The 14936-nt window shown below is 40.9% G+C and overlaps 1 protein-coding gene across 1 annotated transcript in view; it reads left to right on the top strand.

Annotated features, from left to right (window-relative positions):
- The window catches only part of LOC138636944 (NUAK family SNF1-like kinase 1), a 16021-nt gene extending 1421 nt beyond the window's left edge, over positions 1–14600 (top strand). The window contains exons 2-7 of the mRNA XM_069725328.1: positions 4081–4201; positions 4975–5126; positions 6603–6668; positions 9517–9636; positions 11041–11173; positions 11314–14600. Coding sequence (XP_069581429.1) covers positions 4081–4201; positions 4975–5126; positions 6603–6668; positions 9517–9636; positions 11041–11173; positions 11314–12509 — 1788 coding nt within the window. The 3' untranslated portion in view covers positions 12510–14600. The remainder of the gene's footprint in view (positions 1–4080; positions 4202–4974; positions 5127–6602; positions 6669–9516; positions 9637–11040; positions 11174–11313) is intronic.
- The last annotated feature ends 336 nt before the right edge of the window (positions 14601–14936 follow it).

Raw genomic sequence — 14936 nt, 5'->3', positions numbered from 1 at the left:
ACTCTGTGGTGATCTGTGTATAAAAGAGACCAAGGCCATATCAGCCTCAAATTCCCCCTCTGTTTTTTTTTTAACAAACAAACACACAGTAATATGGATAATCTTTTTTGCAATCTGATAGTGGAGACTTTCACGGTTTGTCTGGCTGCTTGCTCTGTCTAAGACCTACATTTGTGAGGAAAAAATATGGCAGAGACAGGAAGTGAACAACAGGGGACAGGTAAGAGATTGATGGAAGAGTATACAGAGAAACGAGAACAGATATGTAGATATGTAGTGTGTGAGTATGTGTGTGCTTGTGTGTAGGGTGAGCTGGTTTGGTAGGACAGGGGGGGGGGGATGCTGAATTCTTTGAGCCATTAGCCAGCACATACCAAGGATTCTTTGAAACAAAACGGACATTATTTTTGGAAACAAGAATAGGGGGCTGTAGTTTGACTGTGGGGAGGAGACAGAGGAGAAGGTGGTTTTAAGGGAAGAAGAGAAGGAAGAGGACTCAGTGGTTTTAGAAAAAAAAAAAAGAGCTGAGATTGTCCCTGTAAAATATCTGAGTACTTGTTCTGTGTCGCTTAATTTAACTAATGCATAGGATGACATGGAAGGAAAGGATGATGAATACCAGGTCCTGGTTATGCTGGTTCACTAATCTGTTTTGTAGGTCTCTAGCTAGGAGCCCCATTCGTCTTAAAAGTTTAACCATGTCAGAAAAATAACATTAAAAAAAAAAAAAAATTTGGTGCAATGAAGAGTCAAGCTACATAATTTCATCAGATATGTGCAGCTTTTAAATTCTACCTCTTCATTGGGAAATAAAGAACAGTGCACCTGATGCAACCTGGTAGCAGATACTTGTTTCTTTCACTTTCTTAAAACACAAACCAACACTAGATGTGTCATCAGTGTCCGCTTAGATAAATTGTAATCTGGGAAATTAACTCATTTGCTGTCTTGTTTTAAACGTGAATTTTGATACCCTTCTGTTTATGAAACTGGAAAAAGCAGCTGAAGGGGAAAGGCCTTAGCCTGGCTCTGTACCAAGCTAACACAATCTGGCTCCCTAACAGCTCTAATGCATGGGTTACATGAGAGAAGTGGTTCACAACATGTATGGTGAGACCACATCAGAAAATCCAGCCGTGCAGTAGAAATGCAGTATTGTTTAAATGTTGAGATAATGATAATGTTGAGAGTTGTACTTCATAGAAAAAGTGATAGAAAGGGTCATTCCAAAATTTACAAAGAAATAATTTAAATCTGTGGCCCTCAGTTTCAGAAAGATAGACTCCTTAAACCAGGCATTGGAAAGGTGTTTGTGAGGAGAGAGTGGAGGAAACAAGCACTTCTGATGGCGTATATGCTGGCCCCTTAAAGCTTACTAGTTACATAGGAACATGGAATGGGTTTTACAGTGGTATATGTAGTAATTTTGTGAGGCAGCTGGATTAAGTTGATCAGGAATCCATCTGGTCAGGTGTCAAGTTTGGCATTTGTGTTCAATCAGCATCCTTTGAGGCCCTACCAGCAGCTAGGAGTGCGGTTTAGGCGTGACAACAGCACTGTTCGCAAGATGAACTTAAAAGGTCAAAATTTTGTTTTTGTCTGGCTATTTTTCTTGGTCCAATCCCCCATCATTAATATACAACACAGTTCTGTAGTTCCTGGTTATGAAAAGCGGCAGCTTAAGGCTCTCTGTGTGTAACTCAATGGTGAGGTCAAGGATGTATTTGGCAAGGAGCCTGTATAATCCTACTGATAAATCTTTCACAGATGCTACAACGACCTTTAGTGATGATCAGGCTCTTGGGATGCATGTGTGCATGTTTGTATGTGTGTGCAAGAAAACTGGGCCAGGCAGTGCACCCCCCAACACCCATTATGACTTCACACACACACTCCCTAAGAAAACACCTGCAGTAAGTCAGCAGTCTAAAGATTTTTGCAGTGGGGGAGCGGCGATGTCACGACACAACCAGAGCGCAAGGTAAAGCAATGAATATGAAGGAGAGGAAAAAGAAAGAGGGGAAAGTATGTCTTCCTCTTTGTGTGGTTTAAACGAACCCTTACTGGAATATGGCTGTGCATCTCTTCATACGTAGTGTACATCTGTATTGACTGTACCATTAAAATATGCACCACACTTCACATGTTCTCTAATAATGTAAAAGAATATCTGATTATGTCTGCATGACTCACACACATAGCTACTTCTGTTCCCTCATGGTTTGAGTTACAGGTTTTAGGCTGATATTTCACATGCAGCACATTATTTGGATGAACAATGAGACATTGTTAGTGAGAAGGATACTTTGGAAGTCAGACTTATGCGTGACGCATATGCAGCTAATTTGCATGCACAAGGGTGAGATCATACAGACATACTCATAGCCAAACTTACTCCACACACACGTGCCCCTTCAAAAATGCTCTTATTGCCCTGAAGGGTGAACAATGCCCAGAATGTTCCTCTCTTCTCTGTGCTCTGCTGGTCAGTCATTAATGCCAAGTCTTGGGAGTGACAGTAAAACACAAGTCCACATACTGTGGCATACTTAATCCATTCCTTTAATCTTTTCTGTTAGCTACCCCCTACATGATCCGTCCTCATCCCTGCAGCTTTCTTCATATTCTCCCCTTCCATTCCTCACATTGCTTCAGATATTTGGGTCAGAAAAACGTCACGAGCATGTTAATTACACCCGATCATTGGACATTCAGCTGACAACTACTGAATATGTGTGGCTCAAACTCTTGCCCAGCACCCAGTTCCTCTGGCCTAAAGGAGAGGCCACATCTGCTTGGAGCGTCTGGTGATGTGAGAAAACACCTCCATTTATGCTGAGCATTTGATTAGAAAGAATATAGAAACTTAAAAATAAAAACCTGAACATTTTCCTTCACTGGACAGCATCCAATCAGCTATAGAAGGTCAGGTCAGTCCCAGGAGTTCCCCGGAGTGTGTTGTGTTGTTTTGCATAACTATTGCGGTTGATGGGGCGTGTGAATTCTGTCTTCCAATGTCTCATAGATGTTTTTCCAGCAGCTGAGAATGCTGGAGTTGTGACCCAGGGAAGAGGCCAGTTCACCCATAGGGACACTGTAAGGGTTGACAAGAATATACAGCAGTATGATCAGTCCTATGTTTGGATGCCAGCCCATAAAGAATTTGTCCCGCAGCCTCACCGTGTCATTATACCACACCTCTCAGTCTTTTGTTGTCCACCATGTATTTTGGTCTAAAGTATTTGGAACGCCCTGATGTCTGTTTGTTTGCCTGCTTTTGTCTTGTCCTTGTATGGTGCCATTTTGGTGAGAGCTGCTCTATCCAAAGAGGTTTAGAGGGCTCACATTGGGGTGTCTGTTTTGGTGTGTGTGTGTGTGTGTGTGTGTGTGTGTGTGTGTGTGTGTGTGTGTGTGTGTGTGTGTGTGTGTGTGTGTGTGTGTGTGTGTGTGTGTGTGTGTGTGTGTGTGTTCAGGGGTTGGGGGTTACATCGGGGTACATTGAGTGCCTGGGATTAAAGAAGCAGAGTGTGAACAGTGCATCTGTCAGCCTTCTGCCTCTGTGCGTGCTCACATCACCGCAGACCTGCTCTCACCATTCAGCCTATAAAACCCAGATAATCACCTCTAATACCCAGACATTTTATTTGTGTATGTGTGTCTATACAGTATGTATGTATGTCTTTATGTTTCCATGTAGGACTTTGCAGCTGATATATGAGGTGTGCTTATTCATTAGTATTTATCGTTTTTTTCAAATATTTTTTTTTTTAAGTGAAGTAAAGCAAAAAATAACTTCACTGGTGGGTTTGCTCAGAATTCAGTGTCTACTGGTACAATATCTTCTGGAAAAAGGGGCAAAAACAATTGTTGTACAAAGTATCACCATGGTATAAACTAACCCTTGAGGACCAAATGCTGTTTTCTTGCTGTGGAAGATGAGCTCCTTAGGATATACGAGCAATTATTTATCTTTAATTATTTTTAAAGTTAGTAACCATCCACACTTAGTAATAACCAGTAGATCAATCTAAAAATGTGTGATTTGGGAAAACTTACGCAACTGTGTTTCTTCCTTCTCAGGTGGCGATCAAGTCGATCCGCAAGGAACGCATCACTGATGACCTGGACAGAATTCACATCCAAAGAGAGATCGAGATCACCTCCTCACTCAGGCACTCCAACATCATACGCTTCCATGAGGGTAAGACTGCGAATACACACAATCACACACAAGTCATAAATATCACAATGAATCCATACGTAGTTTCCAGATAGATATTAGAAGATGGACATTTAACTCCTATGAAGTCACATCCCCCCAACACACAGAAGCAGGTACAGGAGTGTTGCTCAATAATGGCCAGGGATAAGGGATAATGCTGGCAGCACTCACAAATCCCATTTTAAGACCAAAACCAGCAAAGGCTTGACTCACAATGACTTGATCCAACTAAGACTTCCCTAAGTGTTTAAATCCTGAATAGTTTCCTACTCTGTGCTAAAAACCTGCACTGTTGTCTAAAAAACACAATCAGTGATCCACAGCGTTCCATCGAATGGCATTTTCCGTCACTATTCGTTGTGCGTTGATGCCATCTGAACTACCAAAAGGGCACCAATTCCGTGGCAGAAAATAATCTCCAACACATGCTATTTGCTAAAAAGTACAGCGCTCAGACACACTTGTCGCTTTACTTACTTGAGTCATTTTGTCAGTAGATCCTAATCGGGTAATAATCGTACTTCATGAAAGTTGCCCAAGTTACTGTCAACTAACTTTTAGGTTTAAATTGGAGAAAAAAGTATGAAGTGATTTGAAATTTAATTAGAATTTGAGTTCACAGTTTACAGCAGGAGAAATACAGACAGAAATTCAGTAACAATACAAAATTCAATATTCTCTAATATAAATATTAACAGATGTGTATAATCTGTACATACTGCAAATGTTCCCTATGCCCTGTGTGTTGACAGTGTTTGAGAGCCGGGATAAGATTGTGATAGTGATGGAGTACGCCAGCAGAGGAGAGCTGTACGATTACATACAGGAGAGGAGGCGACTGCCAGAAACAGAAGCCAGAAGCATCTTCAGACAAATCACATCTGCTGTTCACTACTGCCACAAGGTTTGCACACACACACACACACACACACACACACACACACACACACACACACACACACACACACACACACACACACACACACACACACACACACACACACACACACACACACACACACACACTGTTAATGCTGGTTCTCCACCGGAAATGCTCCACCGGAAGGAACTCGGTATAAATGAGGGAAGCACATGTAGGCACGTGCTGAATTGTATGCTGCAGTATTTAACCGTGCATAAGCAAATACTGTGCCACTAATTCCACTAAATCCTAATCCTAATACTGCAGAAAAACTTGACTTGAGTTTTCAGACGTCTCTAGGTTAAGAGCGCATTAAGCCTTGAGGGTTCTTTACAGTCACACATTGACACATTTAACAAATACGTTGATTAAATGAGCTTCCTTCCTCCTTTCACATTACCGTAAGCCTTGGCAAAGAAACTAATTCTTCTGTGCTCTTTGTTATTATTGTTGTGTACATGAAATCAATAGCTGTGCCAGAAAACAGGAGTTATCAAGGAAAAATATAAATCCTATTAATACAGAAGTGCATGACAGTAGAGGTGAGGTTGTGTGCCCGACAGTCAGCTGAGCTGGATATGACAGAAAGGTTTTTGTTTTCCTATCATTCTTATTTTAGCAGTTCGAGTTCTTTGTGAATCCCTCACATTAAACTCTGAGATTATCATTCAGATCCTGTAGCTTTGTAGTGTGCAGGGAGGTGGATTTTCTGCTCACCGTGCCCTTGAACATTGTCCCAAAATAGACATGAATGTTTCGGCAGCAATGAATTATTGAATGTGCCTCAGAGGTATGCAGGGCACATAGCCATGGAAAGATCAGCAAAGAAGAAGAAGAAAAGAGAAGAATGAAAATAATTCTCATTTAGTGCTTTTTTTTTTAAACAGTTTCCAAATCAGTTCATAGTCATTTTAAAAATAGCAAAAATAATAACCTAAATTCTTTCAACTGTGTCTCTGCTGTGCTTATACACACAAGCAAATGCACACACAGACTTACACACATACATAAAACTTTGTCAAAGCTCATGCGTCATTTCCTCCACAAAGGTTCTCTGAAGAGGATGTAATTGATGAGAGATAGGAGGCTTTTTTAGATCAACTGTCAGCAATGTTTGAAGTCTGTCTCTGTCCCACAGCTTCCTGGGAGGCCACACTTATCTATTGTGGCTGAGTCTCTTCTTATGAATAACTACCTACTATACTAAATATCAGTGAAACACTTTAACATACTTTTCCTCTCATTGGATCTTAAGTGTACTCTGACTCTTCCTCCCCAGGCTACACAGCTGTCAGCCTCTCATCGGCACTCAGGTGCTGAATGTCATCAGAGGATCAAATCATCATCACATGAATTCACCCAAACAAAGCATTCCTCATGCCTGACAGCAATTCATCTGATAACCTTTCTCTGGGCTCTCCAAACGTGGACCTCATGTGTGTCTCTGCTCTCCTGCAGAACGGCGTTGTGCATCGAGACCTCAAACTGGAGAACATCCTTCTAGATCAAGATTTTAACGTAAAGGTAGGATCGATCCAACATACTCAAACTGAGCTGTTATATCTCAATAGCAAAAAAAACAGCCATAATCAGACATGCTGTGGGAAAAAAAAATTTAGTTTTCTTCCAAAACAAAATATGTATTTTTGTATTAAAAATAGATATGTCTCAAACAAAAGCATTGCTGGCCTGAGATTTAAATACATCATGGGTTCTTATAATTATCAACAATATTTATCTAACACCTGATTTCACTTTTGTTTTTGAACAGGGCATACATCCTTATGACACATTGGCTGATACATTTAAGGAGCAATTGTTTTGCCCTCTTGCTGCATTTAGCATGCTGCAATAAAGTTATAATTAAATCCCCAAAAAGTCAGAAGGTACACTGGAGCACTTTCTGCCCACAGTCATTTTAATGCGTTGTTACAGCATGCAGACTGAACCTGAACAAACATAAGGTCTTAAAAAAGAACCCAGGGGATATTTTTTGCCTTTTTTGGATTTTCCTCTCCTTATATGGCAGCTGTGCGTGGCAAAAGGGGAATGCAGGGAATCCAGCGGAAAACTTGGCATTCGCGCCACTCAGAAGGTTTAAATATATGTATGTTCTGTCTGCCTGTCAAAACAAAACACTGTGTGCGGACCTCTGAGCAGCTCTTAATTCAATGCCAACCTAATCACCACAGAATCATTATGACAGCCTTTCCTGCATCTGCTGGCAGGGCTCAGTGTAAAACACATGTTGTATCTGCACAATACTGTCACTGCTCAATGGCATGTGTAGACAGAGGGAGCACAGATGACTTGTTTTTCTGTTGACTGAATTGAGCATTTTGAAAGTATTCCCTTAATGAACATACTTCAACCATTATTAGACACCAACATCTTCCAAACATAATGTTTTAATATAACTCAATACAAGCAGCAACCAACAGTGACGTCACCCATTGGTTTGTAAATTGGCGTTATGAAACCTCAACTTTGGCCATTGCCATCTTGCTGTTTTTGGATGAGCTAGGGGGGAGCGAGCGGTGGATCGGACTTGACCGGATTGAGAACCCGAGGACACTGCGCCCCACTCACCTACAGCAATAAATCTGATTTTACCTCAGGCATGTCAATCAAACAGACATGTCTCCAAAAATGTCACTTTTTGAGGCCTAATATCTAATCAATGACAGGATTATTTTCAGATGGACCACCAGAAAACTAATAAGAATGAGTAACTTTAGCGAATGACACCATATTAGCTAGTGGGAAAAATGTATAGACTTTGTATTTCATAAGAGAAGTTGAATGAGAGTCATTGGAGCCAGAGCCTTTTTGGGGCCAACCTCTAGTGGCCCTCAGTGGTATTGCAGTTTAAGGCACTTTTGCATTTGCCTCATTTTTTAGACCGGTAGCTATGTCCACTTTTATGTACAACTAAACATACATTTTGTAGCCTAGGTGGTGAAAAATGTCTCGATTTACTGGACAGAGATGTTTACACAGTGGACACGTGCAGCTTGAAAATATTGTTTTTTTCTCTCATAGCTATACTGAAATATATATTTTTGCTTAATATTTATGCTCATGTGGACTTATAGTTTGTCGACAAATCAGCCAACCATACATGTAAAGTCAATAACCTATCAGTACATCGGTGAATCCCTGATTAAAACACAGCTACTGAACACATTTTGCCAGACTGAATCAGCTGGTTAATTCTTGCAATGGACAGGGCAGTGTGAATATATATTTTTCCACAGACAAACAAAACTTTGCTTTCTTTATACAATATTATCCCCAAAACCTGAAAAAGCAGCTGGAAATTTGGAAAAGCCAATAACCTAGTCTGCGCAGACAGTGACTTCTCACAATAGAACATGTAATTTCCAGGCACCTGTACAGTTAAAGGAAGAATATGTCGTGTGGAAGGATTCCAGTTATTATTGCCACTGCGTGTATAATAACAGAGCTGGCTTGTATAAACAGTGTCATCTTCTGTACATGCGCGCTTGTTTTTGTACCTCTGTACCATGGAAATAAAGCTGTCATGTTGAATATTTTTAACACCAGAGGGGCTGATAGTGGGATAGTGTGCATGTTAATAGTCTCTTTAGATAGAGAGGAGGCACAGCATGTCTGTGTATGGCTCTCACAACCTCGAGTGAGTGATTGTTCCGTTACGTGAGCGTAAGCAGCCTGATGTTTTTGGCCCCCTCTTCTTTCCTCACTCACACTTACATTGGCAAAAGTTCAGCATACCTATTTTTGGCTTCTTTAATAGGAATAGCTTTGAGTTATTGTGTTTTTGCAGTATGACTGAAAGAATGCAGTTACATATTCAGTGGAAAGGAATCTGGATTGCATGAGGAAAACTGAACTGAACAAGTGAATGGAATTTATGAAGGGTTCAGTGTTAACTAAGCAGCCTATTGTGTTATGAAGTTTAAGCGTTCTGCTTTGGACACTCGTGTCCAATGTAGTGACAGCTGGTAGTAATGTCATCTACATCTGAGACTCAGTGTCATGTCATACATGAAATATATATGTTCTAACAGATGTAAAAGTTTTAAGGATGATGCAAATATTTTTTAGAAATACTGGTCGCAATTTGTCATATTCTATATTTTATAAAGTTTCAAGGTTCTGTTAAATATATATTTCCTGCTTTTTCGTGCCATGTGCAGGTGCATCACCTATCTTCGCCATTTAAGATATTAATTGACTCATTGTCTTTTAATTCAGTGAATAAACAGGCTCAGGAGATACACTATCGTTCTCCTGGAATATGTGTTGGTGTAGAAATAGTAGCATCAGTAGTAGGAAGGAATACAAATAATTCTAATCGTGTCATTTCTTGTTCTCTGTTTCTCTGCAGCTGGCTGACTTCGGCCTTTCAAATCATTTCCAGAGGGGCACTCTGCTTCAGACCTACTGTGGAAGTCCACTCTATGCTGCCCCAGAGATAGTGAAAGGGCTGCCATACCAGGGGCCAGAGGTGGGTCGGCACACTGGCTTGACAAACTGTTTTAATACACATATTAGGTTGCACTGAGAAAAGTACAAATACATTCATTTTATTCTTCAAAATGTGCTAAAGAATTAAATACTGTTATTGGTAAACTGACATTACATCACCTGTTACTGTCACCACATCTGGTTGGTTTTGGTTTAAAAAGGGGATGATATTAGGTGCAATTGGTGCAACACACCCAAAACTCTGACTGAACAGGTGATAGTCTAGTGCATTGTGGGTGATGTAGGCAACAGGTTTTGGCAACAAAGAAGATTGTTTGAAATCCAAAAGATGATATCCCTGGTTCAGAGTTGTTTTTTTTTTAAACTGTCCATCATGAATTGAACACTGTTTTTTTTAGTGCTATGCTAAATTTCTGGTATACTAATATAATACGACGGTGGATCAATAAGTTCCGAGACTGCTCCTGTTGCGTGCAACAGATGCACAGAGCAGGAGGAATATGTAACCCTAATGAGTGAGTGTTATCAATTTTGTCGCTTGTGCAAAATCAGCACCCAAGTTACACATGCTTTTGTGAGCAGTGGTCTGGGTGCATCTGCGATGTTATAAGCACGTGAACCTTGAGCAGATACCACACATCAAATTTTGTGACAAATTATTGGGGAAATAGAAAGAAGTTGCAGGGAGTCAAATCCAGCAAATGGGGAGCGACGTTTGTGTTGTTGGGGGCGAGAAACTGGCGGGCACATTTTCATGTTGGAGAGCTTAAGTGCCATTGCGCCACAGTTCAGTTCAGGTCATTTGCACCGTGCCTTAGACACCTCTGAATGTCACAGTTGAACTCTGTGTTGACAGTCGGAACCTCTGGGACAAACTCATGTTGCACAGTCCAGCAAATGCCAAACAAATCCACCTGATGCCCCTTTTTCGGTTTTGGATGCAAACAGTCTGCCCCTCAGAAACGAAAATGTAACTCAAAACACGTCTCCATGATCATTGTTTTATTGTCGTAGGCTTGCTGAAGCATTTTCAGGGTCTCTGCTGCACATTTCCAGAATTTGACACAAAATTTGATGTGCAGCCTCTAGTCATGTCCACATAGAAATTCCTGTGAGCTTGTGCCCACAAACCAGCACACAGAAATTCATTACTTAATTACATTCATCACTTTCCTCCTGTTCCGCACATGTCATGGTCCTTCAGATAGTTCCCACAACAGGAGCAATCTCAGAACTAATTGATCCACCCTCAAATTAATGTTTGGATTCATGTATATTTAAAGCACTGAGAAACCACATTACCTGAGTTATGGTTAAATTTTAAAAAATTTAATTGGACTTTATAAAGCTTAATGTTTTAAAAAGAAAACAAAAACACATGCACCACAGTATGTCCATCATTGTGTGTGTCTATGTGTTCCAGGTGGACTGCTGGGCACTGGGGGTGTTGTTGTATGCCCTGGTGTACAGCAGCATGCCATTTGATGGAGTCATCCACACCAAGCTCACAGAGCAGATCAGCCAGGGTCGCTATCGCAGACCCAACCCCCCCTCAGGTAAACCTTCGCGACGTCAACATTATGTTTGCATTTCTATTCACTATTTGGATCGCTCGGTCTGTTTTTCTTGGAGTGTGAACTACATTGTGTTTGTCTGTTCGTCTGCTATAAATAACTGGTGACTCTTTTCCCTCTAGATGCCTGTGCTCTTATTGACTGGTTGTTGACAGTGCGTGCAGACGAGAGGGCCACAATAGAGGACGTGGCCAACCACTGGTGGGTGAACTGGGGTTATGAAGAGAGTGTGTGTGACTGCCCTTCATCTCCACACCAAGAATGTCCTTCCCCCCTTCTGGCTCGCTACATCGACTGGCAGAATCGGGTCGCCGCTGCTGGCAATATGACTGTTGACCCGGGGTGCCTGTCGTCAGACTCCTCCTGTCCTCCTCAGCTCGCTCCTAACCCCTTTTACTTCAGCTTACCACTAAAGAACGATTGTGGAGGAGGAGTAAGGGTACTCGGAGGAATGGCGAGCCTCAGGAAGTCGCGCAAGGAGAATGCAATTCCCCAGACTGCACTGGGAGCTTGTGGTGGTGTTTGTGCAGCAGCGACTTCTTCCACTGGGATTTCCTCCACTCCCATCGTTGACAGAAAGAAACCCAAAGGAATTCTAAAACATCAGAGGAGTTTAGATTCAGTGTTTCACAGCCCCCCAAAGGAGAACTCTCCCTCCCAACTATATAACACTGTTCCCCAGCCGTATCGGACACATACACTTGGCCATGTTGATATCTTGTCCAACAGCCTTCCAACTCCCTCTACATTCAGTCAGCCTTCATCCAAAATGCCCAAGAAGGGGATACTGAAGAACTTGTATGGTGGGGAGTCGGGCTTTGGCTCATTCTCAGAAAGAAGGGGCTCTGGAGTGGGAGTTAAAGAGAGTGATGCCGGCGAGTCATGCTCCCACAAACAGCACACATGTCTCCCAGCAGCAGAGAATAGTCCCACCATGCGCACAGAGGCTGTAAGAAGACGGAAAGGTATTCTGAAACGGAACGGCAAGTTCTCTCGCAGTCTGGATCTTCCCGACAGCCACCACTCATCTCCCTCTTCAGGCCCTGCGATATTCCCTGAGGCTCTGCAGCGGCTCCTCCAGGCCACAGGGGACGCCGAGGGTCGCCGCAGCCGCCCCTCTAGTGTGATGAGCGAGGATAGCCTCTTCTCCTCTGATTCCTTTGATCTGCTGGATCTCAGCGCCCAGTCACGTCGCAGGATTTTCTCCCGGGGCATGCAGCAGAGTGCTTGCAGCTCTGAAGAGGACCTGGAGCCATTGAAAGCTGAGGCAGACAGTGTTTGTGATGACAGAGAAGGACCAAAGGAAATGCTAATATAAGTTAAAGAACTGATACAGACATCAGTATGGTGAAGAAAGGATTTAATGCCAGTTCTTCAGTTCACTTTTCAGTAATAATCAGTGCCTGCCATCTTGAAAAGACTTAATGAACTCTGGAAAGGTTGCATCTCAAGTACACAGATTCCCCTGAGGATTGCACTGTCAAGCTTAAGTCCCGTCTCTCGGCATATTTTCCTTTATAGAATGCTAAATTAAACTCTGGTAGCCTTTGACAGTTTAGCTGTATACTGGATGCGAACCAGGACAGAGAATGACACTTAAAGGCGACGTCGTATCCGGCACTTTGCAGAAATGAGACCTGAATGTGGCAGAATAATGTGATTAATAGACTCCTTCTGACCTGTCCTGCACAACAGATACTCTTTGTAGATTTTGCAGGTTTCTGTTCAGATGAGCCTTGAAAATCTGTGTCTGAATTCTCTAATAATCTGCTAAAGTGGCAAAGTATGATAACAGAGATTTGAATCCATGCATTAGTGAGTCAAAAGACAAAAAGTGTTTTTTCACCACCTTTTTTGGCCTTTTGTTTTTGCAGATAAGAAACCTTTGTGATAATGCTGATTAAAAAAAAAATACAGAAAATTGCAGAAACCAGGTTATTGCAGTAGATAAATCATTATATAAAAAGAATATGAAGCATATGAGAGGACGATGGGGGGGTCCGATTTAAAAAAAAATTCTAACATATTAATTTACATGAACCAAACATAATTACCACCTTCCCATCTGTTTTTGTCTACACTGTTGTTTGACTGGTGCTCTTTAATTACGTCATTTTCCTACACCCTCTTCCTCTGCAGTGGTTTTAATGGCACCCAGTTGGAGAATTAACATCATTAAGCCCTTATCTTGATGTGTTGAACTCCATATATTTACATAACAGTAGTGGATGGAAACACATTCATTTGCATTCTCTGGAAAGTCTATTAAAATTTGTGCTATGTTCAGATGGAAACCAGACTACAGACAGATCTGTTGTGAGTATATATTCTGCTACACTGAACCTTTTTGGTAACACATTATTTTATAAGCCTTATATAAACAATAAATGGGTAATAGCACACTAAAATGTAGTTATTAGGACATATTAAGTGTTAAATATTAACATACAGTATTTGTCAACAATTATAACTTCTATGAAGACATATGATTTTATTACAGCTGTATTTTACTATGTTTTCATTTGTCATCTATTTATACACCATCCTAGTAATATTTATTTACCGTTGGTGCAGACAAGAGGGGCTACAGTTGTTGACAAATATATTAATAAACACTTACATCTGTGTAAAGCTACAGTCAATTATAGTGTATAATACATTCATTCCATGTTTATGCTCCACCTAAATGCCAAAAATGAGCTGAGCTGAAGCAAACTTGTTACCTGTTTCCCTACGTGTTATCAAGTATATTTATACTTCACAGTGTTGGACTCTGCACAATTTGCTCCTTTGCACCAACACACACGGCGTGAATAGCAGATGGATCACATTGCTTTTTACCGTGACACCACCAACGCTGCTGTGGACGTTTAAAGTGATGTATGCAGTAGATGTATGCAATTTTAAATCTGTAATTTTCATACTGTGACAAAATAATTCTGTTAATTGTGTTCAACTATTTCTTTCTCTCTTTTTTCGGAGAACAAAATTAATTATGTGAATCTGAATACTTTCCAGTTGTTTTTGTGATGAGAGAACAGAACAAGCAGCAAGAGAAGGACTCAGCAGATACTGCATCTTTAGAAAGATGCATATTAGGGAGCACAGATGTTACACTGTGAAAAAGGACATTTTCAGAAAACCTCTGAGTGTGACACAATACAAGGAACATTGCTTATGAAGTCAAAAAGTCATTAACTGGCCAATTGTCTCCATAAACAAAGACCTCTATTTATCCTCCAAACTGTTTTCATAATGGTTCATCTAAAGAAAACACTCGGCACAAGAGGTCAGATAAGGTTTAAAGTAAACTCACTTCACTTCAGGGTAAGTTTATATTTGATGGCTTTGTTTAAAGAGAAGAAATGACAAATGAACTTGCAAACTACATTTGAATAAAGAAGGCAACTGAAACTACATGGATGCTTTCCCTTCTGTTTCCATTATTGGCTTTTACTAAATACTCTTCTAAACATGACACTGTTTTGCAGGCCTCTCCTCTGTCTAATAGAAAGAGTCTCTCATCACTGTCAGGTCAAAACCTCGCAGCTAAAGCTTTGGGGATTTTCATGCATTGAGACATAAATGTTTAAAATTTTCTTGATGGATAGATGAACAAATTCTTCAACTTCTTCAGCTCATAATGTCAATTCAAATGTTATTCAACAGTACTGTATGTGGTTCTTATGTCCTATACAACACTAAGATAAAACAAAGCAAAACTCACCAGCAGGTCGTGTTTAGA

The sequence above is a fragment of the Brachyistius frenatus genome, unplaced genomic scaffold (assembly GCF_029030835.1).
Source record: "Brachyistius frenatus isolate BFR_SWC_R1_liver_20210118 unplaced genomic scaffold, ASM2903083v1 Contig_6, whole genome shotgun sequence".
Lineage (NCBI taxonomy): Eukaryota > Metazoa > Chordata > Actinopteri > Embiotocidae > Brachyistius > Brachyistius frenatus.
Note: the sequence above shows the minus strand (reverse complement) of the source record. Positions and strands in the feature narration are given on the sequence as shown.